The 22,660-nt window shown below is 47.2% G+C and overlaps 3 protein-coding genes across 13 annotated transcripts in view; 1 reads left to right on the top strand and 2 right to left on the bottom strand.

The window, feature by feature from the left end:
- Nucleotides 1–2,995, bottom strand: part of EPS8L2 (EPS8 like 2) — a 66,613-nt gene extending 63,618 nt beyond the window's left edge. Inside the window, exon 1 of the mRNA XM_049821281.1 lies at nt 2,433–2,995. The gene's annotated coding sequence lies outside the window, so the exon portion shown is untranslated. The remainder of the gene's footprint in view (nt 1–2,432) is intronic.
- A 4,916-nt stretch (nt 2,996–7,911) lies between these two features.
- On the bottom strand, nt 7,912–15,982 carry TMEM80 (transmembrane protein 80). Of its 5 annotated transcripts, none has more exons than XM_049821295.1 (5): nt 15,873–15,982; nt 12,787–12,803; nt 10,626–10,719; nt 10,419–10,511; nt 7,912–9,083 (listed from the first exon to the last, which is right to left on the bottom strand). In XM_049821295.1, the coding sequence occupies exons 1-5, from the start codon at nt 15,889–15,891 to the stop codon at nt 8,878–8,880; spliced, it is 429 nt and encodes a 142-aa protein (XP_049677252.1). In that variant the 5' UTR covers nt 15,892–15,982; the 3' UTR covers nt 7,912–8,877. The 5 variants fall into 5 exon arrangements, 2 of the variants coding, with proteins under 2 accessions (XP_049677252.1, XP_049677251.1); XM_049821294.1 differs by having other exon boundaries at nt 12,787–12,799; nt 13,607–15,962; XR_007508584.1 differs by lacking the exons at nt 7,912–9,083; nt 10,626–10,719 and adding an exon at nt 12,374–12,462 and having other exon boundaries at nt 10,423–10,511; nt 12,632–12,803; nt 13,607–15,962.
- A 697-nt stretch (nt 15,983–16,679) lies between these two features.
- The window catches only part of DEAF1 (DEAF1 transcription factor), a 33,499-nt gene continuing 27,518 nt past the window's right edge, over nt 16,680–22,660 (top strand). For 6 of the 7 annotated variants that reach the window (XR_007508579.1, XR_007508580.1, XR_007508581.1 and 3 more), the window contains exons 1-7: nt 16,680–17,069; nt 18,118–18,215; nt 18,620–18,749; nt 19,609–19,755; nt 20,584–20,723; nt 21,448–21,513; nt 22,425–22,551. Coding sequence is in view for 4 of the 7 variants with exons in the window: in XM_049821283.1 (XP_049677240.1) it covers nt 16,754–17,069; nt 18,118–18,215; nt 18,620–18,749; nt 19,609–19,755; nt 20,584–20,723; nt 21,448–21,513; nt 22,425–22,551 (1,024 nt within the window). In the remaining 3 variants the exon portion in view is untranslated. The remainder of the gene's footprint in view (nt 17,070–18,117; nt 18,216–18,619; nt 18,750–19,608; nt 19,756–20,583; nt 20,724–21,447; nt 21,514–22,424; nt 22,552–22,660) is intronic. The other variant, XM_049821287.1, reaches the window with a different exon arrangement.

Below are 22,660 nucleotides of genomic sequence, written 5' to 3' on the forward strand. Positions count from 1 at the left end.
AAGCAGCACCCTGGGATCCAGCCGTCTAGGAATAATACTCTGAGGCTCCGTCACGCACTCAGGCTTTGTACCTGGACTTATTTTATACGGATGTTTCTCAAGCCCACACAAGCCAACGTGTATATTCTCCCTGTTTCACTCCTTTGTCTACCACAAGGACTAAAACCTCCTGTGTCCTTTAGCGCATTAGGATCTCTTCTGAATCTCTTTCACTTCCAGCCTGAATTATCCCGTGATCCTACAAAAAGCGCTCTGTTTTCCAGCACATTCAAAGCCATCTCATCAAGGGTCAGATGCTAGCAAACATCTGGCAGATTTGGCCCCAAGGCCATCCCCCAGGAGGGTCTCCTCCCCTGGATGTGCGGGACAGCCTGACAAAATGGTAGCTGCTGTTAACGTTACCGCAGACAGCGTCTTCTCCGCGATGCACCTGCATGCACACAAGCGAGCTGCTACCTGACTTGGCAAGCTGGTCTGTACAGACCGGGTGCCTGCATCCAGGGGACTCAGGCAGACAGAGCCCCAGAAGCAACAATCTGTAGGACCTATTTCACCAGGCTCGGGGCTGGGTTTTGTCACTCCAACTGACGGTGAGTTGTTTGCAGACAACAAAGGTGGACACTGAAGGAGAGAGTCTGTCAGCTTCCACGATACGGAGCCCGTGGCCCAGAAAACATCTCCTCCTCATGTTGTGCAGCACCCGGGCTGTTCGCCTCTGTCTTGGTGCCCACCCTCACGTTGGGTGGTGACTGGCAGAGGGGCAGAAAGCCAAGGACTAAAAACTTGTCTTGGCAAACTGCTTTATCACACCAAGCAAATGCGTGTGTGTGCATGGACACAGCAGCCGTGCTTCACTGTCTTTCACAGCTGTTCCCTTCCCCAGGACTTCACCAACGTTCAGTTCAATGATGCCAGTGCTCAACTTTTTCTCAGGTGCCTGAAAACAGCCCCAGTCCGTCTAAGCTCTATCATTGTATGACAAACCCATCCTGCCCTGCTGAGTACAGCAGAGTGGATCCTGTACTGGACTGCCTGCAGGTGCCTGCACGCGATGGAGGGCTGGGATCCAGCTGAAAGAGCACCAGGTCCTCGGCCAGCCTGGCTTCCTAATGCTTTGGTGGCAGAAGCCAGCAGTAGGTATGACCCAGGCCCAACCGCAGCAGGGATCAAGCTGTTAGTGTTATCCCAAACCCCAGTTTAAGCCTTGGTTTTAAACAGAGCGAAGCAATGACCTTTGCCACTCGCAGACACGTTACTACAGTGGATCCCAAGTCCCTCTTCACAGTCCTGTTTTAAAGGGCTCCTTGATTCAATACTGCTGCCTGCCCTTTGTGTGTGAAGCGCTAATTTTCCTCCCTGATCAACTGAAAACTCGATCACTCAACTAAACGGAGCTAAGAATGTGCTACTGCGTGTGGCAGTCGTGGATGAAACCCTGCGCGGGTCTCTGCCTCAGCCAGCCAGGCTGTTGTGCGTCAGCTGGGGGCTGAGCCTCTTGCTGTCATTTCTTTAACTCAGAAAAAGTCCTTTTTAGGGGCAGATCCCACCAAAGCAGCTCAGCGCTGCAGCTCTCAGACAAGCAACCACTGACAGATCTGATCCCTGTTACAGCACTTGTTTTGTGCAGCATTTCAGAGCAGCCCAGCAACACAAGTGTTACTCCCCGTTGCCCTAATTACAGCAGGGCAATTGCTGTATTTTACTACCGTGTTGTCTCACAGTTATTTCCAGTATTTAAAAATAACATCAGTCAAATCATTTGTCCCTGAGCCTTGTCCTCGGTGGAGTTTGCACTGGCATTTTCCAGGCAAATAAGTGAAAAGGGACAGGAGAGCTGCGCTCCAACTCGTTAATGCAGAGACAGAAGCTCATGGGGGGCCAGAGCTGTCACACGAGGGAACAGGGCATCTCCGAGCGAGCCTTCCCTCCGTTTTGAAATAGGGTGATGAATCTTGCCAAGGTCACGAGCAGGGAGAGCTCACCCACCGAGAGCAGCAGCTCGCTGAGGTGCCTGGTGGGGAACAGCAAAAATTCTCTCCGCAAACGTCCCGAAAGGAGGAAACCCCGAGGTTTGCAAACAAACAGCTGCTCCAAGCTATCGTCTCCAGGCTTCATTAGGAACAACAAAAAAAAAGCCCCGTTCTGTGCCAGACGGACATTTTGCTGCCAAGAAAAGTGCCACCTACTGGGTCTGACCCGGTGGGGAAATGCAAGAATGGGAAACAAACCCTGAAAACTTAACACTGGAAAAATCAAGTTTTTTCACCCTTTTAAAAAAAACCCATAAAACTATGCAGCAACAGTTATCCCAGCCGGAGCCCCCTCTCCAGTCACACTCCTTCCACGGCTGAATCAACCGGACCTTTAACGTAGAAAAATGTTGGGGGGGGGGGGGGGCCGTGAAGTTTTAGGGTTTGCAAGGAGGGACTTACCGGTGCTGAGAAGCCGCTGTTGTCTCCCGCAGTTCCCTCGGCTCCCGTGCGTCCTCTCCCAGTTAGCCGTGCCCTCCTAGTTAAATCCTGCTGCCATTCTCCGGCAGCCAAGCTCCCTCTGCCTCCCTGCTCAGCGCTTTGCCTGCGAGCCTAGTGCCCCAGCCCAAACGATGGAGGAGAGACCGAGGCAGAGCCCACCTGGTGCCCCAGCCTGGGGGTCCCTGTGTTGCTGGCTTCCCTCTGCCCTTTTGTCCCGGTGCCGCTCGCCCCAGTTGTCTGAGAGCAGGTGACAGAGGTTTCTTGGCAGAGGAGAGAGGAGGGGAGGGATGTGGAGGCAGCGAGAGGTGGAGCTGGGACCCGGAGCAACAGGTTACTGTATAACTAGGAGCCAGTGGCCTCGGCGAGCCGGCTGCATCCCCGCAAGGCGCCTGGGACAGCTGGGGCCTTTGCCCACTCCTGGTGCAAGGGGACCAAAAGCTGAGCCGAGGTGCTGCCCGGGTGGGACGTGTTAAACTTCAGGTTTCTTTCGCCTGAGAACATTTCGTACCCAAGGGGGAGGTTGAAGGCGGTGAGGGGTGGTAAAGGAGCGCTCGGAGCTGAGTTTTCCATCGACGGTGAGGGAGGGGACGCGCTGCCCGACTGCCTCACGGGGGGAACAAGGCACCTTTTGTGCAGCCTGGTGCTCTCCTCCGCAGCTCCACGCTGGCTTGCCGGTTGTTTTCTTCCAGCTCTGCTCCTGCCTGCTCTGTGTGCCCTGACGTCTGCAGCGGGGAAAGGTGCCTTGAGATGAAGGGAGAGGGCAAAACGTCCTCCCTCTCCAGGTCCCCGAAGCAGTTGGGGGTGAGGGCAGAGCCCCCTTTGGGGTACCCCACACCGTGGCACGGTGCTCCTTAGGGTTACACTGCCGTAAAGCCCCTCATCTTGCCTCAGCTCTGCCATGAGCTGGCCGGAGGTAGGGGGCCTGGCCATGCCACAGGTCTCTGCCCCACACTTAAGCCCCTGGTGCTGGGCAAAGGTAAAACATAGCTTTGGCAGAGCTGTGACGGGGTTACAGTGGGGAGAGGGGAGTGATTGCTAAACCCACCTTTGGGAGGACCGAGGTGAAGCAATTGCTGTGGCACAGGAGGGGAGTAAAGGGCTCGCTGGCCTTGGGCATTGGGCAAAGGTTTTGGCATCAGCATGGTGCAGCCTGAGCAAGGCTTGCTCCTGCGCAGGAGATGGTCCTTATCGGCTCTGCTTGGGCGACCACCATATGCAGGACCCTGTTGTTATTCATGCGTGTGCACCTGTGTGCCAGAGAGAAACTTTACGGGACCTTTTTGGCCATTGCAGGGAGTATTCCTGTGCCACTGCAGTACTGTATCAGCCCTCCCTTGCGGGTGTCCAAGCTCTATTATCAGTGTCGTCAGGAGCAAGATCACCGTCCCCTCTTCACCAGGGCCCCAGGTGGGGCACAGAGAAAGCAGGAGCCACTTTTTGCTGTAGTAGCAGAGGTAGGACTTGAGCTTCAGCCCTTGTGTTGTGGCAAGCATCGTCCCCGTGTTCTCTGAGGATTTCTTTAGAAGCCCCAGTCTCGTCACATAATCTTTTGTTGCTTCTCTCTTGCTCTTCAAAAGTTAGAGGGAAATTTTAAAAGATGGCAAGGCTGCTTCTGAGTTTCTGTTGCCAGACTGTGGAGAGGATGTTTGAGTTGTGCTTGGGATCTGCTATGCTGCCAGCTCAGCCCTACAGACCGTGTGTTTGGGGGCCTAGAGGGACCCTGAACTCTGGAAAATGGTCTCTTGTGTAGGCAGACTTACTACTTTCAAAGAAAACCTAGTTTCATTTGTCTCAAGGTTTAACATTTTTTAAAATGATGGGATCAGGTCATGAGCTTGATCATTAAGCTGGAAAATATAAGCTGAATGTATTGGTCTCACAGACGTGTCCATGGCAGTGTGGGATCCATCTGGTTAGCCAGCCTTCTCCAAAAAAATGGGGCTTTTAAGAGCATTTTATTAACGTACATTTGCATTGCAGGCCTACCCCCCCATCCCTACGATGTGTGCTGAACCTGTGGCGTGTACATGCTAGAGACACCCCTTGCCACTGGCCCCGGGGAAGAAATAGCTGATGCTAGAGAAAGAAATAAGAAAAAGCTTCCACCATGGGACACAGGTCTGGAGGAAGCCTGGCTTCTTTAACTCGGTGCTTGCTGAGTTCCCTGCTGCCATGGTGTTCTTTGGTGCCTGCCACACTATGGGGTCTAGCACTCAGCTTGCTGCGTGGCCCGTGTCCAGACGCTGCATGGGGGAACCGCCCTGGGTGAGTTATTGCAGGAGGAATGCCGCTGGGTGAGCTGGTGGGCAGGGGGAGAGCCAGTTCCCTGCATGACAGTTATGATTTTGGCAGCTTGGTTTTGACAGGAGAACGACCTCTTCCGCTGTAGGAGAACATAAACTGATAGTTGGTGTGATGCACCCACCCAGTGCCCCGTCATCCTCCTCACCGCAATGTTGGTGAGATCTCAGGGCAATCTCGGTACGGGATGCACTGTGAAAACATGGCCAGCCCTAGGACAAACAGCACTTAGAGAATGCCAGCCACACCACCGGGCAGGGGAAGTGATATCGGTTCAACAGAAGGGAAACGTGGTGGGAATGTCAGCTGTGCCGGAGGCCGGCGAGCCTTTCCAGCTGAAAGGTTTTGTGCAGGGGATCCTTACCCCCTGAAATGTGTCATCTGCCACATCTGCCACTGAAATGCCCCAGTGGCTCCGCTGGGCTGGGCTGGCTTTCCTGGGGTGCAAACCGGGATTTGGAAGGATTCTGTTGGAGAAGCTATTTAATGTTTAAGGCACTGACTGCTTGCTATCTGGCTGCCTCGGCTCCACATTCATGACGAAGATAGGCACAGCGGGCTACTGTGCCCTGTAGGAAATCTTTAACTGCTGAGCAGAGGAGGCAACTTTTCCTCTGGGCAGGGAAGAAAACCACAATGGAGCTTATTACATCTTCCCTGCAACAGCTGATGCTGGTCTAAGCAGGCCAGAGGCAATCAGCGAGAGGGGAATTACCCTGCTGCACAGTGGCAGTTCCTGAATGCCCGCTCTGCTGACTCGGCTCCCAGATGTGGAACCAAACGAGCGCACGTCCTCAGCCTTGCTCCTTCACTGGACTGTGCCGCTTCTGCTGGGTTTTGGGCTGTACGCTGTTTCTGCCTACTGAGGAACACAAAAAAGCCGTGGACCAATAAAGCCCTATCTCACAGAGTATCTCCGAGTTTGAAATCCCAGGAGGCTAACTTGCCTCTTGGGATCAGGCTTTTAAATCAGGTTGGCGGCAGACACCCCTGTGATGGCTTGAGAACAAAGACTTCTTCCTTGCAGAGTAAACAACACCCAAACCGAGCTCCTCAAAATATGTGTTCCTCTAAATTTTTAATGCCGTTTTCATCCAACTTGCTCGTCCTGTTTCAGAAGGGCTGGGCCTCATAATTAAAAGCTCCAGCAATCTTATGTCTGGCAAATGTCATCAATGGCTTCTCTATGCCATGCCCTGCTTCTCTGAACAGTGGGAATGGTTTGGAAAGGAGCTCTTGATTAGAGAAACTCTCTGAGGCCAGGGCCCCATTCACTTTGGGTCTTTCTACCAGCTCAGCATGGAGAGAAGCTGTCATGAAATCACAGTCACCAGCATAAATGACAATTCCTATTCAAAGCCTGGCAATACCCGAGACTAAGGAGTTGTCTGAAGCTTGCAGACTTCTTCATCCTTCTCCTACATTCATCACAGAGTGGGGGGCTGTCAGCAGCAGAAGTACCCCAGTATCTGATCATCTAATCAGAAAAAAGGTCATGGACAATTTTATCTTAAACTGGAAAATTGAAACAGAGCTGTCCTACCCTTTTGAGGGTACAAATCTAGGTTGGTACCAGCTGACCCCCAGCAAGCACTGACAGCCATCCAGGACTGTGACCAGTCTGCAAGCCATCAGGCAGTGCTTTCAAATGAGCTCAAAAATTCATGTTTATTATCATTATGTTAATTTATGAACATTATGTTCATATCATTATATTTTATGTTCATTATTATGTGTATATTTACCCTATTGCTGACTATCAGCAAGCATTGTCACTCCCTGCTGATTCTTGTTTTTCATCTAGGTGGTGGTTAGGGAGCAAAGAATTGACCATGTTTGATAACGTGTGTATATATATGTATGTAACACTGTTTTATAAAGCTTGAGGAGGCTGCTTTACTCTGTGTGGCCCAGCAGACTGTCCCAAACTTGTACTGTGCTGTGGGGATAGGCAACCATCACCTAATTAACATCTTCATCAGAACCATTTTTGAGGGCTATTTTCTGCATGGTTCAGGCCAGGGATCCAGTTTTATAGTTGTAGGATGGTAGCTGAGGGGGTGGTGATCTGTGGTGGGGTCCAACATCTTGCAGTAGGAACACCTTCTACTAGCTTTACTAGCGTCTCCTGCCTCTGCACCCTGGGTCTCTGCTACCTCCAGTTGTGCTAATATTTTGTATTTATTTTGTTTGTAGTGAGCACCACGAGAAGGAAGGAAGGTAAAGCACAGAGGCTGCAACTTGAAGTTGACGTGTGTGACTCCATCTGCTGTACCACCTACATTCAGGTAAAAAAATATTCACTTTGCAGTATTTCCTTTAAAACCTGTCAGATGTTCTATTGCCAGATCTTTGTATAAGGCAGGTGTAAATACCAGGGAAAAAAATGTGCTTTTATCTGTATGCACGCAGAAAGGGGTTTTGCTTGGTATGCATTCATCATCAATGTGGTAGATACAGCTTGGTATGTTTGTTGCTCCTCCTAACAAGTATATGATGAGTACATTCCATTATGCCAAACAAATCTGGAAGGACAAATAGGTGGGTGTTTGATTCACACAGATTAAGCACAAAAACATTTGGTCATTCAATTTCCTGGCTGCTCCTTAGCACCCAGTTCTGCTGCTTCTATGTTGTCTTCACGGATGCAGTCTTGCTCCTGCTGGTCAACAAAGGGTTGGTTGTGCCACTGCACTGCCTTAACAGGATCTGGCCCAATGGGATTGGTGCCAATGTGTGTGTTTTGATTTTGACTGCTGGGCCGTGTAATGTGGACAGAAGCTGGTGTTACCTGGCCTTGGAAGGGGCTCCCCTGGGTATGACCGAGGGATGAAACTGGGCCCTTCTGCAGGAACTTTGCATCTTTTGTTCCCTTCTACCACCACTGGAAAGAAAACAGCAGTGTGGCTGAGGCAATACAGGGCCTGCACCACTGTATTTTCAGCTCAGGGCTAGTGCAAATTAGCGCAGACCTCAGGCACTCCTTCCCAGTACATGAGAATGGCCTACATATAGCAGCAGCAGCAGGATCAGAAGAGTCTTTTACACACACGCAGTCTTGCCCAAGTCTTCCTTTGTGTAGCTTAGCTGTAGCCTAGGATCTGAACAAGATGCTCTGCACTTCAAACACTTCTTGGATCTCATACATTATTTATTTGAATAAATAAATATAAAAATAGGAACTTCTGAATATAAAACCTGCTTGTACAAAACCCCCATAAAATCCCCAAGCTTTACATTAATACATACGTATTTTTGATACAGTAAAAAAATCTGAAATCGCACAGAGTTCTTCATTTAAAAGACAAGGCTTATGTTGTAATTTTTTGCAGACACATTTAACACCAAATAGAAATACATCTGACAACATTCTGTTGGACTTTTCAATAGGACAGAAGGGTGAGTGGATGGTGAATGTTTATGCTCATCTTAAGGCCATCCTATTTAAACAAACATACCCTCACACTACTGCCTTTGGCCTCTGCGTCAGTAAGAACCAGCTGCCCAAACCCTGTAGCTCTGGCTCTCCGGGTATGTGCAAAACTCAATTCAACTCTCTCCCACTGGGATAAATCAGGTACTGCCCTACTAAAGTCAGGGAAATTACCACTGGGGTCTGAAAACACAAATGAGAGCAGAAGAGAAACCGTGCCCTCAAACACGAACGTGTATGTGGTAAGGCAGAAATGAGTCCATACTATATTGGCCTGATTCATTTCTGTGTCACTTTGGTTGTACGTTGCTGCTATGCCATGAAAACTCACATCATCTCAACAGCACGTAGCTAGATGATGCACTGGCTAATATTCTGTGTTGGGAATGAATATTTATTATCGATCCCTGATGAATACCAGAGCATTAAGTGTTTTTGCTGAATCATCTCTTGCTGTTGCCCATAAATAAGCTATGATGAGATAGTGTAACACAGCTGCTGGACAGCATATTTTACCTACCATTCAGGGAGATCTCTGTCCCTCAAAAATTTGTACTTTAAACGGGAAAGTTTTACAGGCTTTTTTATATGCAAAAGAATTAAATATTTGAAACATAAACCCACTCTTTTATAGAAGAAATGTGTTGAGAACATGTTGAAAACTGCTAGGCTTTAGCTGACAAAAGCAGCAATGGCTATGACCTTTAGTACTGACTCAAGCCCATACGTAAAGAGAAGAACAGCGTTGATAATGACATCTGCTTTCAGCACGTAAGTTTGCCACACCAGGAAATATACAGACAGAATCACACTTCCGACTGTGATCACAAGACTGAGCCCTAATGGAGCCTCTTCTTCTGTCAGGTTACCCTTTGAACCTTGAAGGAAACAAAAAGCTGATATGAGTCTTTGATTTCTTCTGACAATATCACAAGCCATAAGTCTAGAGTATTCCTGTTCAAAAAAGGCTCTACTTCTCACAGCTCAGAGTACACTGAAATACTGTCCTGAATCAAGGCTCTGTCAGTAAATGTAAGAACCAACCCAAACACCAATGGACAATCCATTTCTTGCTGACCAAAGTTACTCTAAATAAAGAGCAATCAGTTGCTACTCAAAGTCACAATGCCTACCTTTTCTTACCACAGATAATCAGTTCTGAAGCTGCAACCATTTTGGTCACTCAGCTTCTTAGTCAAACATCAAACTTTCCCCCAGTCACCCCCAGCCCTGCGCTTAGCATGACAACTTGGTGACTGCAGTGCACATCTAAAGGCATCCCATCCCGATTTTAAAATCTTGTGCGATATAGAGTCTTCTGTATTCCCTGCTAGTCTCCTCCTATTTCAAATTACTATCACTGTGGAGAAGCTGCATTTTTCTCTTCCTTGCATCTTATTTCCAAGCTAGTCTTAGTAGTTTTTGCTGTTTAACTACATCAGACTTGAAACTTGCTTCTTTATTCATCCACCAGGCTCCAGGCAAACATATGCAGAGAGCTTTAAGGCAGCAGGCTACATTCACCCCTGCAGCAAGTCAGCTGAATTCAAGAGACCCAACTTCCATAAATGTCTTAGGAATACTGAGCGCAGATTTTAATAGTAACTTGTTTTTTTAAAAAAAGGACTTTATGAAGTTGTAGCAAGCTCTGGACAGGGGTCAGGAGGCCCTTTACACTGTTCTGTCTTAGTGAAATGAAGATATTGGAACTGGCATGTGTCTTCAGGAGTGAAAGGAAAAGGTGTAGTCACAGTGGCAGCCGTACACTGCTCAGGGATGGCCTTAGCATTACCTGTTCCACAAGGCTCTGGCCATGTGGCTACTTGTGTACATTGCTGGAGCAGCTGAAAGGAGCTGTATTGTCTCAGTGAATGGAAATCTCTGTGTTTCAACATGTTCATTCTCAGAAGTCATGCTCAATTATAAACAGCGTAACAGCATTCCAGCTGTCCCAGTTATATTGCTTTCTGACAACCCGGCTATCGTTTTTTAATGGCATTACAGATTATATTTCATATGAGAGCAAATTCTATTTGACCCTCTGGCCAAATCTATTGATCAGTCAGATAAAGTTTAATTGCTTAACTGAACAACAGTCTCCAAATATCTGCTAGTCTGCTAAACTGGTATGTTTTGACACACATTTAATTTCAGAATGATTAATGTTTAAAGATTATATTCCACTGAAAAGGCACAGTGATAACATGACATACCCAAGTATAATCGGAGCACTTCAAGAATGGCCATAATGAAAAGCAATGCAAGATCAGGAGCTAAAAAATCATCTGGGTAACTGAAAACTTGACCTGTAGAATAACACAGTGTAAATAAGCCAGGGAAATAGAGTAAGGCATACCAACAAACCACAACCGTGTCATAAGCACACAGCCTACTTCTGTGTTAGAATACGTGCAACTTACTTTTATAAACAATCATTGCAAGAGTCGCCAAGAAGTAAAAGATGTAATAAATTCCATTTACATAAAATAGAATCTGTAAAGGAACAGATGACAGCTGATAACTGTTATTAAGGATTTGTCATAGCAATGAGGTGGGATCCATTTCATAAAGTCACCATTTCCTAGTAACCTCAAAATATACTGCTGTGCCTTTTTATACTTAATGGTTCAACTTTGACTGGCCTACTGGTAGGGTTCAGAAAGTAACTTGAGATTGCAAATACCAAGAGTTAGGATAAAAGCTTGCTGTTTCAGGTTTGGCTTTAGTTACTTTTTAAAAAAATTTTATTTGGTATGTAGTAGGGTATTCGTTAGCCTAAGGAAATGGGGGGTGTGTGTGTGCATGTGTACATTTCCCCAAACCTGTTAGTCAGCCTTAAGCAACTTGACAGAGGGTTGGCAGACTCCAATACATCAAATTCCTGCAAGTTTTTGAAAATAGGTGGCTCTGTGAAGCAGACAGGCCCTATTACTGCTCACCTGATGAAAAGTCTGAAAGCTGTGCTCTTTGTTACCTGTCTGAGAAAGGCCATGAGCTCAGCTTTGAGATGTAAATTCATAAAAAACAGACTCCCTTAATTCGCTGCTTACAAAACTAACTGTTGTATACTGTGAGATAATATTTAGCTGTAGTTATTTGTCTGTCTATGTGGATCCACTGCCAAGGTATTTGAGAGCTCCACAATCCTTAATACATCCTCAAAATGCCCCTGAAGGACAGGGAATATAGCACGTACTGTTCTACAAATAGGGAGAAATTACTTGCAAGCTCTGGACAGATTCATTTCACCTGTAGCCATCCTAAGATGACAGCCACCCTGAAGTTATGTCTTGAGTCTAAATTAGTCGCCTGGGCTTCCTGTGGAGTCAGCAGAGATGAGCACCTTCCTAGCCAAGCAGGTCCCGAGCAGGGTGGGATGAACTACTGTCCGGTGTTAAACCGTGCCAGCTCCCTCTCGGACTGCAACAGGAGTTGAAATGCCTAGCTTATAGGAGGTACCTCACAGTTAGATGTCTTCAAGAGCCCACCCACCCCCGTGGATAGGCACAATTCCTATATAGCAGGTACATACACACTGAAGGAATGATTTTCTCTTGAGGCACAGCAGCATGTTATTAATGCAATATAGGAGACACGCGTGGGACATTCTGGGGCTCACCACCACATGGAGAAGTTGGAATGTGGCTCCAAGAATGCAGAAAGTTTGGCCATTCATATGTATTTTTGATAACCATATGATACCAAATGCCTTTCTTAGCTTTAAATAATACAACGTAATTTATATAAGGAAGTTATCAGTGCAGATTTCATTATTTCCACATCTGTCTTTCTATACTCAAAATATTCTTTATCCTCCCCTCTCTCCCCTAGCCCTTCGAAATCTTCTGAGTATCTCCAAGCAGAGACTTCATCCCAGGCATCTTGTACAGGAACTGCCCATCCAGTTCCTGAACAGAGCACCCACCCACACGTGGTAGATATATTCCAGTTCCCAGAGCAGCTCATTTTAATAAAACAGAACCAGGTTTTTGTGTTTTTCCAGTTGAAGGAAGGTGGAGCAAAAAATTACTAGATAGGTTCTAAGCATGGAAATCTCTGAAGCCAAGGGTGTCTCCTCTTAGGAGGTTACTTAGATCTTGGCAGGAGTAAAGGTAGGGTGAATTAACATGAGAGAAGAGGAAGTACTATTGAAAGCTGCTTTTACTACCTTGTCGGCTGTGTCAGCTGTCTGTGAGGTATGCTATGTCCATCAGTTTGTGTCCATCAGTCCACAAATCCAGTTTTTAGCCTTGCTTCCTAAGGAAACGAGAGTTATGTGATCATAAAAGTGGCTGCCAGCCCTCTGTCAAGACTGCAGGGTGGGTTAAAGGGGTTTCTGCATGAGTGGAAACCAATCAGGGCAAAATCTCAGCTAAACCCCAGCTAATGCTGCAAAAAACATCTTCCCTTGAAAGAAATGTTTTACCAGTTTTACTTCATATGGATGGTGCTGATGATGGAAAACTCAGAAACACAAAAATAGCCTTGTGCAGATTTATTAGGCAGGAAGATGTGAATGCATTTCAGCCAGTCTTTCTGAAGATTCCTACATGTGAGGGATGAAAGGTACAAAAAGGATACAACTGACGAAGTTCTTCCTTTCCATTGAGAAAGAAAAAATAAAGAGAAGAAAATAAATATTTACTGAAAGCGCTGCAGAAACATTCAAACAACTGATGTTACTACAGAGGTCAAGCATGCTTGTAGAAATTTTTGTCTCAGTTCACTGGAAGACTTACTATTTTCTCACATCATGCAGTTCAGGTTCCAAAAATAACTTTTTCAAATACATGAATTCTAAAGTAATCTAGGGGAAATCCCTGTTGTGAAGTGTCACTTTCACTGAGGAACCCATCTCTTTCAAAACATAAAGAAGTACATAGGCATTACCTAGAACTTGTTTATCCTGTCCTTTTACAGCAGATGACACTTCATCCCCTCTAACTATGCAGGAACAAGGGAAACATGCAAGCGAACCAGAATGTACCATTTGGTTTTAAATTGTGAGAAAGCATTCATGTAGAGCACAGGGCTCCCCGGTTCCTGTAAATAACATCCTTCCAAACCAGTTCCCTTCAAAAGCAAAATCATTCTATGTAAAACCTTAGTATGTTCTGATCACCCACAAAAATCATACCAAATATTTTCTATAAGCTAACCAATACATTTTACTTTTTTTTTCCTGCAGAAACACAGATAAAATTCCCTTGCAACATGATGGCACTGACCTACTAAAGTACCTCTTAAGTAACTCATTAATATTCTTAGCCTCTTTCAGACACATGAGGAATTAAAAAGTTACGATCTCTGTTTCACAGAGAGTAAAACTGTCTGTGAAAGGCTGTTTCATCCATCTTCTCAAAGACAGCTCATTATCATCAAATCAGTGGGACATACTCACCTCACCATCTTCATCTCTGGGCTTCTTGAGGTTAATGTCCTCATCACCTAATAGTCTTATGCAGTTGGGCCCAAATTAATCCCCACTAACTTTAGGCACCTAATTAAGGTGTCCAATTTGGGAATGCAGTGGAAATAGGCAAGCAATTTTAGAAGGTGATTCATACTGTCTACGATCTGAAATGCCTCCTGGACGTGCTTCATCTCCTCTCCACCTTCTGTAAAGGGACTATAGGCTCCTAACAGACTCGTCCCTTCACTTAGCCAAAATGCGTTTTGATGAATGCTTGCTTTCTTTTTGCAGAATGGAAGTTAAAGGTTTCATTACGCATTGTGTTCTGCAGTGACTAATGGTTAAAGATGTGTTTGTATTTATATGCTGCTATAAACCCTCATGCGAAAGTAACGCCTTGTGTCAAGATGATGTGCTTCCTTTCTTGCACAGCAGTAAGGAGATGTCGCCATTTTAAAGTTATTTTAGACTGTGAAGCAGGATGTTAATTTGAAATACCACAACTGCATGTGCAGACGTGTTATTATTCCGCAAGAAGCATCTGGATATGAACTCTTTCTGTATAACCACACACTAAGCTATACCGGCATAGCCTCATCTACCCTGGTAGCTACACTGCCGTGATGCCAGTGGTGTAATTAGAGTAGTATGATTTTACCGTACAGGCAACCCCTAGTGAATTCCCTAATAGCAGTTCCCTAACTTTATTTTTAAACTTTTTTTAAAAAATAATTTCCACAAGAGGGCACTGACCACATTCCTGCATCTGTTCCAAGGCGGGGTTTGACAGCCACTATTATTTAGAACATGCTGCCTCCCCCTGAGCAACAGGAGACATTTCACACAGGTTAAACATTTAAACCTGACAACACGCCTGTGAAAGGGATACTGCAGTTAAGTAGTAATTATTATGCCATCTGAATATATAATTTCAGGTGTAACAGTAGGCTGCTAATCCCAACACCCTGAGATCATCTCACTGCTAGGATTAATGAAGTCTGCATTGCTGCTGGGGGAATTTTTAAATTTTAAGTAAGCATTCTGGCACAGGAAAAAAAAAGCACAGTAACAATTTTAAGGCATTTATATGAAGCACACAAACTTGCAGCAGCAAGAACAGCATTCTGCTAAGGGGGGCATTTGCATTAGTGAGACCTGGCGTAGTGACTTTCCACTGTGTGCAGGTTGGCATGTGACTTCTGCCTGTTGGAAAGCTTGTACAGTCCGGAAGAAAACAAAGTGTAGCCACTAGTTTCCAGTTGTATAAACTCTTTCATGTAGGAGGGTAACTCCCAGGCAACAAGGTAGTTGTGCTTGGGGTGAGTATGGATTGTGAGCGTAGCTCACATACCCAACCTGGTTTTTAGGAGGGCGGCAGCTACCCGCCGCGCGGGCTGGAGTCCGTCTGCACGTACACATGCCTCCGCTACCAGTCCTGCTCTCAGACAGCCCTTGAACCAAATCCTGCTGACTTTTCTGGACAGTTTTGTAGAGAACAGCTACAGACCACGCTCCAGTGAAGCGTTTTATACAACAAAAGCCTGACTCCTTATCCAGGCTGCTCCTGATTTTAGAAATAACTGTGAGTGATGCTGTGCATGCTTACTTGAAGTAGAACACAGCCCACTTTCTAAAAAAATGGATTTTTTTAATGCCAAAACTGTATTAAAAGCATGCAGCAGCTATAGTTAACATTACTCAGTACATCTCATTACACAAACTTGTTTTTAGGTCTTCGGCAAACGCTAATTGTTCAAGCCAAAGTTTTCCAAACCGGCTTTGTATACCTAGGGCTGAAATTCACATTTTGCGGGGGGAAACCCCTGACCTGTTTGAAAGAAGTGGACATTAATCATTTTGACCACACTAATGAAGAGCTCTCCTCCCCTCCCGGAATCCCAGTGGTTCATAATTTGAAGCAAAGACTTGAATTTTCAAGGGGTATCACTCGGCCTCAGGAAAGCGATTTGCCAGTGGATAAAGGTGCTCCTCGGCCCGCACAACCGCCAAGCCCCTGCTCACGCAGACACAGGGTCCGCAGCTGCCGGGATTTACCTCAGCGTGTCGGGGCTGTCGCGATATGGCTATCGGGCCGGACTCGGCGCCGAGGCCTAGCTCGACCTCGGCCCCCGCCCGGGGAGGCGAGAGCTAACCTCTAACACGGTGGGAAACAGCCACTCCCGGTCACCCTCCGCCCCGCCGGGACATCCGCGGGGAAAAGGCCTGTCGGTATGGATGGCAACGCGCCGCTCACCTCGCCTCACAACGACCATCTTGGCGCCCCTCCCCCGCCGCCCGCCAGTCCTCCACCGTCCCGGCAGCCTGCGCGCCGCGACCGCTCGTCCGCGCGCCCCTGGGAGGAGCTCGCTGCCCCCCCCCCCCTCCTCCCCACCCCCCGCACCCCGCCCCTTCTGCCTTCGGGTGAGATCGGAGCGCTCGGCCCGGTTCGGTCGCTTTCGGGCGGATTCGGGCTCTGCCCGTTCGGGCGTCTCCGTTCGGGCCGGCGAAGGGGAATTCGGACGCGATCGGAGAGGACTCGGAACAGATCGGCTTTCCTCGCGCCCGCCTCACCCGCCTTCGGGCAGGATCGGAAAAGACTCGGGCGAGCTCGGGATTCTTCGACCCTCTGGGCCGGACCGCTCGGGGACTCGGCCCTGTTCGGGCGCGCTCGGCTTCCCCAGCCGATCTGTCAGGTATCGCTTCGGGCCGCGCTTCCACGGACTCGGCCGGGCTCGGCTGCGTCCTGCCTTGGGATTGGCCAGCCGGCAGGAAACGCGGGCCCCGCTCGTCGGGAACCATCGATCGCCTTCGGACGAGGCCTGGAAAGACTCGGGACACTTCGGGCACCATCGGAAGCGGTTCGGAAACGCTCGATTCCGCCTGGGGAACACCTTCGGAAGCGCTCGGGCGAGCTCGGCACCCCTCGGCCGCCCGCCGCAAAGCGCTCCAGTGACCTCGGAGGACCGGACCACCCCCCCACACCACCACCACCACCCCGCGGCCCCCTCCCTCCCCCCCCCCCCGCGGGACCCTCCTCAGCGGCGGCGTTCGGGGCGGGGGTGGAGGGGGGGGAGCGGCGGGCATTGGGGCCCGCTCGGGCGGGCTCGGCTCCCCCCCGCCCGCCGGCCGCCTCGGATGGAGGACGCCGACTCGGCGGCGAAACAGCTGGGCTTAGCGGAGGCGGCGGCAGCGGCGGCGGCGGCAGCCGCAGTGGCGGCTGCGGAAAGACCCGAACAGCAGCAGCAACAGCAGCAACAGCAGCAGCCGTCGCCGCAGCGAGCGGCGGCCTCGGACTCAGACTCGGAGGCGGAGCCGGAGCCCGAGGAGGAGGAGGCGGCGGCGGCGGCGCAGGTGACTGCGGTGACGGTGATGGCGGCAGATGCCGAGCACATCGAGATGGGAACCGAACCCTTGCCGAGCGCCGACGAGGCCGCTGCCGCCGCCTTCGCAGGTCAGGGCGGGCGGAGTGCGCATGCGCAGCTCCCCTCAGCCCCCCTCCCCCCGTCGCCTCAGCCTCGGCGGCGGCAGCGTTTTCCCGCCCGGCGCTGACGGGGAAGCTCGTGTCCCGCAGCGACTGTCCCTGCCCCTCGGCCCCCACAGACACCTCCGGAGGTCGGGGCTGCCGGGGCTGGAGCTGGCAGCCCCGGTCGTTGGTGTCCCCTCCGGCTCCCTGCAGCTCTGCCGCCTGTCCGGCCTACACATGCAGTCATTTACCTCGGGGTGAGGTGAAGAAATGGCGGGTCCGAGCTGAGGCTCGAGTCACGCCCGCGCTCTTAGGAAATTACACGCTCCTCGCGTCTACGCTACATAACATAAAGTAAAATGAGCAAGAGATGCTTTTGTGCATCCGGAATTACTTTGACCCTCTGTCCTGTGAACAAAGTGCCCTGAAACGTGCAGAATTTTGAAGGCAACCTCCGATAGGCAGAGAATTTCAGAGCCCTCCGTACCTAGATGGGTATCTCCATGTGAGGTTTCAGTCTTGCTTTTTCACTCTTGCCCCGTGTGTGGTACTGCAAAACCTCTGGTTTTAGCTACGCAATCAGTTATGCTACACATCATAGAAACGTTTGGCTGTAAGTGTGGACGGTTTTTAACCAGACCAAGTGTACAGGTAATGGCTCCCTAGAAATTAGTATACGGCAGAGAGAGAGCCAGTTGTCCTCTTTATCTTGATGTTTGCCAGTCACCCCTCTTTTAATAAAAAACATCACAGTTTGAGGTTTTTTTTAGTACAGATGCAATATTCATTTTTCCCTTAGTTCATCCCATGCTGATAACTACTGTTACGGTCACAAGGCGGTTAAAGCACATTCAGCCCAAAGCTTAATAAAAATCAGTATGGTTGTGTTTATAACAACATAATGTCATTGTGTAAAATAAAATTAATTTTTAATAGGAAGAAGGAAATGCAATTATATTTTTTGATGTTTAGCTGTCTTAACAGGCTCTCTGGATACAGCAGAAAACGTTAAGTCCATGTCTGGTTTACGTTTCAGAAGTCACCACAGTGACAGTAGCCAATGTTGGTGCCTCCGCAGACAACGTTTTCACTACATCAGTGGCAAATGCAGCTTCAATTTCAGGACATGTGCTGGTAAGTCTGTTCTTTCATTTGAGGGCCTTAGCAAAGTCCCAGGTACTTTCTTAGTGTAAATGAAGAGCTCAGTTTGTGTTCGAGCTGTAGTAAGGTCAAAGATAACGTTTTCGTTGCAGTATACAGGCTTTAAGCCACAAAATCATTAGCTGGGGGACATACAGTTTTTTCTTTATCACTTCAAGAGGTTTTTTACCTTTCCACCTCCATATACCCATTCAGTAATGGAACAGATGACCTAGAACATGTAAGCTTTGAATTTGGTTGGCTGAAACCTCAAAAACTAACCTAATAACTTCCATACCGACTGGTGTTTTAGGGTGCCTTTGAGAAGATTTGGGGGAACACTAAAATATGGTGGTATTTTAACTCAAATCAATTCAAACTCTTTATTTCTTCTATAGTCTGGGAGAACGGCCCTCCAAATTGGGGACAGCTTGAATACTGAAAAAGCCACTCTCATTGTGGTTCACACAGACGGCAGCATTGTAGAAACCACAGGGTTGAAGGGGCCATCAGCACCTCTCACACCAGGTATAAGGCAATCTGTTTTTGAAGTGTCATTCTCCCTGAGGGGTTGCTTTTTCTCCATTTTAATTGTGTTGCTAGGATTAAAAAACATTATGTGCATAATATTATGCAGTTGCCTTATAAAGATCGTTTGTCCCCTCTTCACATGGTACTTCTTGTATTTGTTGGGAGTAGAAGAATACTTGCTTTTTCGTTGTTTTTTTTTGGTCAGAAATATATTTAATTTTCTAATTCTTTGCCCTAACCCTTGCAAATAAGCTTCTTGAAAAATCTTGCCCTGCAGCTGGGCTGTCGCGTGCCTTTCTACACCTATCCTACCCCCAAAGGCAGATGGATCATTTTAATATCGATAATAAAAATATGAGTCTTCTAATTCTGCATGTGGGTTCTTTTTAAAGGGTCCTTGAATATAGTTTTATCTCCATTCAGGCCGCTTGCCGATATTTAAGTGTCACAATAGCTGGTGTCTTTATTGCCAAGTTTTGTTCACGGCTGCTTGGCAGTTTCCTTTCTGCCCACAAGGTGGCATGGCAAATCTTCAGCGGTCCAAAACACGTTACAGGATCGGGCTCAGGGAAGGGGAAGATCCAACCAGCTGCTTACACCACTGCAGGTTACAACCTCAGCGCTTAATGCGCTGTTAGATCGTGTTGCCTAAGATGCAGTTTGCTTTATTTTCAGTCATTTTCAGAACGTTCAAGTTGAATTTTTTGTGGTGCACCGTGTAACTCACATTGCTGTGGAGAGGTGTCAGCTGCTTCACTTAACCACTTGACACTGTTGCCCTAGCCGAGCTGAGCATGTGAAGGTATAGCCAGTGTGCTTTTTAGTTGCTGTCACCTTTCTTCTCTTTTTTCCAAAGGACCGCAATCTCCTCCTACCCCTTTAACATCCGTCCAAGAAAAAACTGGAACCAAGTATAACTGGGACCCGTCTGTGTATGAGAACGAGCTCCCGGTGAGATGCCGGAATATCAGTGGCATTCTCTATAAAAACAGACTTGGCTCAGGTAACAACAACCTTCTTGGGTGAGGAAGTGTGACGGATCCTTCTTTACTTGGTGCACTCTTCTTTTAATCAGGCTACTTTTAAGGGCCGATTGTGAGGGAGAAAAAGACAGTTTCCTAGCCAGCCTAGTCTCTTTTGATATTATTGTTCTTTTCTGTTTTGCTCTTTCTTCAGAGGCTTTCGAACTTTTTTTTTTTCTTAAATTTGTGAAGATACAGGCTGCTGTGTAGTGAGTCTCCCTGGTAATAGGTGGACCTCTCTAACATTCTTTTTGTCTCAGAAGTAGACCGGTGTTTCTATGAAGCTCTACAGAATCCCTGCTGGAACAGAAAATAGAGCGCTTGTCTTCTAATGGGACTCCTCAGCTGCCTTAGCCCCTCCTCTTCTCTTTTATCTCTGTGGGAAAACTGAAGAAGCAGCAGCAGAAATTGTCTGTCAGCAAGCCTGACTGCACAGCACAGGGGTTGCTTCATGGATAGACTGTTTTCTTTGTGACCAGAAAGATTAGAAATTTAAGTGCAAATTAAGGAAGAGCTTAAATTCATGTTTATCCAAGAAAGACTTATCCTTCTCGTGGATGAGTAATTCTAGCCTTTTGATGCATTGGTGAGGCCCAAAGTTGGAGCTCTCCAAACATGCACCGTCATTGTCACAGCCAAAACACAGGCATGTTATCCTAGGGTGATGAGAAGTAGCAGATGGGCATATCTGGTGATTGCTATAGATTAACTGCTATTTTGTCCAGCAGTTTCAGTATTTACTTCTTTGGGAAAGTGGCAAGATGATTCTTAACCTTTGCTAACAATGTCTTTCTTCTGTTTTATTTCAGGAGGCCGTGGTAGGTGCATTAAGCAAGGGGACAACTGGTACAGCCCCACTGAATTTGAAGCTATGGCGGGACGAGCCAGCAGCAAAGACTGGAAGAGGAGCATCCGCTATGCTGGGAGGCCACTGCAGTGCCTTATTCACGTAAGGTTAAGTTTGCTTCCTCCTTTCTGCTGGAAGGGACAGGTAGAGTCTGGACAGAGTCTGCCCAGCGCTGCAGTCCAAGCCATGCGTGCTGCCTCTGCAGAGTGATGTGTGATGGTGCTGTGGGGCAACTCGGAAGCAACATTTTGATTTGGTTGAGAATCAGTGATGTGAGAGGAATTTTTCTAGATGTGTTTTCAAATAGCACGATACAAATCTTGCTTATACTTGAAAAGCGATTTATGCATGATGAAGTCCAGCCTTGAGCTGTATTGCAGAAATTGAGATGTGAGCTCTCACCCATGATACTGTAATCCAATATCCCGATCTGCTTAATTCTGTTTGCCTGACAAACATATTCTTCACTTGCACCATTTACTGAGGATTGCTTTGGGTCCTTTACTTCCTGCAGTGTCCAGGAGTCTCATGGAGAATTTGGCATTGCCATTATGGTTGATTTCTGCTTGGGCAGAAAGTTTACAAAGTCTCAAATTCACATATTCTTGCCTTTTGTTTTGAGAATTGTTTGTTCTTACTTCACTGTCTTCCCATCTGCTCACCCCATCGCCATGATGTAGAGGAGCTGGCCTCTCTGTTATTGCATAGGGTCCCTAGGAGGGAATGGGTACGTTTCTTGGGAGCTGTCTGAGTCTTTTAGCAGAGTGCAGTTGTGCTCTTGGTGGTTTTGGTGTCTAATGCTGAACTAGTAATCTTCTAATTTCAGGATGGGATTTTAAATCCTCATGCTGCCTCTTGTACTTGTGCTGCCTGCTGTGATGACATGACTCTGGTGAGTTGTAGGATTTATATCTGTTAGTTTACAAACAATCGGTCAAGCTGCCACAGCCATTTGCGAGCAGGTCTTAAGTGTCCTAGAAATGTTCCCGAGTACTGTAGTTGCAGCGTACTTTGTCCATGCTTCATAAAGAAAGAAGATAAGGAATGGGTAGCACTATTACACAGCAGCCTCAGTAAAACTGTGAGATAGTTAATGCTTTTGTTTCTTCTTTTTTTTCTTATCTAAGGAATATATTTATGTAAAATGCCTTTTGGAGATGTCAAAGCTATTTGTGATTTTTTTTAACTAAAATTTCACAATTTTTTGAGCTGGAAAAATGTTTTTGTAAGGAAGTAATGTAATACTCTGTGTTGGATTCATATTTTCATATTAAACTGCTTGGGTTTTTTGGTTGGTTGGTTCGTTTGGGTTTTGCTTTGTTGTTTGTTTGTTTCAACAATGAGGTTAAAGTCCTGAAAGTCAGAAGTCTTTAGCTTGACTTGAAGTCACGGTTTGCATTTCTTTTCTGCTATGAACTGGATGATTTGCTTGTTTCCTAGACCTGAAAGTAACCGTTTCCTGTCTTCTCCTCACTCTTGTTCTATTTTCTTCCGCCACTTTGGCCGGCAGTCAATTATTTGACCAGTTCTGCTCCTGAAATAATAGTGGGAAGATGCTGAATCTGTACCTCTTCAACTGGAGGGAGCTGAGCATAATTTTTTTTTCACAGAGCTGTTTTGGTCTGGAGGAGTAGAAGCTTTTTGGTTAATTGTTGCATACACACATCTTGTGTGGGAATACATGCTGCTTGACCTTAGCTGCATCTGGAAAGATGAGAAGTAAACCCAAAGTCCCAAAGAGATGCCTCAGCTAATGCCTTTTCCTTTTTTCTTTCTCTTTTTTTTGGTATGTGTTTTGCCTAGAGTGGTCCTGTACGACTCTTTGTACCATATAAAAGGCGGAAAAAAGAAAATGAAATGCCTGCAACTCCAGTGAAGAAGGATTGCCCCAAAAACATCACTCTGCTTCCTGCCACAGCTGCTACTACATGTAGGTTCTTTGGTAAAAATTGCTTCCCTTTTTTGATGAAGAATTGCCACACTAGATGTTTTATGTCTATCAGTGGCCCCTTGGAACTAGCCAACTGAGGAAAATGTCG

Source organism: Accipiter gentilis, chromosome 17 (genome assembly GCF_929443795.1).
Source record: "Accipiter gentilis chromosome 17, bAccGen1.1, whole genome shotgun sequence".
Lineage (NCBI taxonomy): Eukaryota > Metazoa > Chordata > Aves > Accipitriformes > Accipitridae > Astur > Astur gentilis.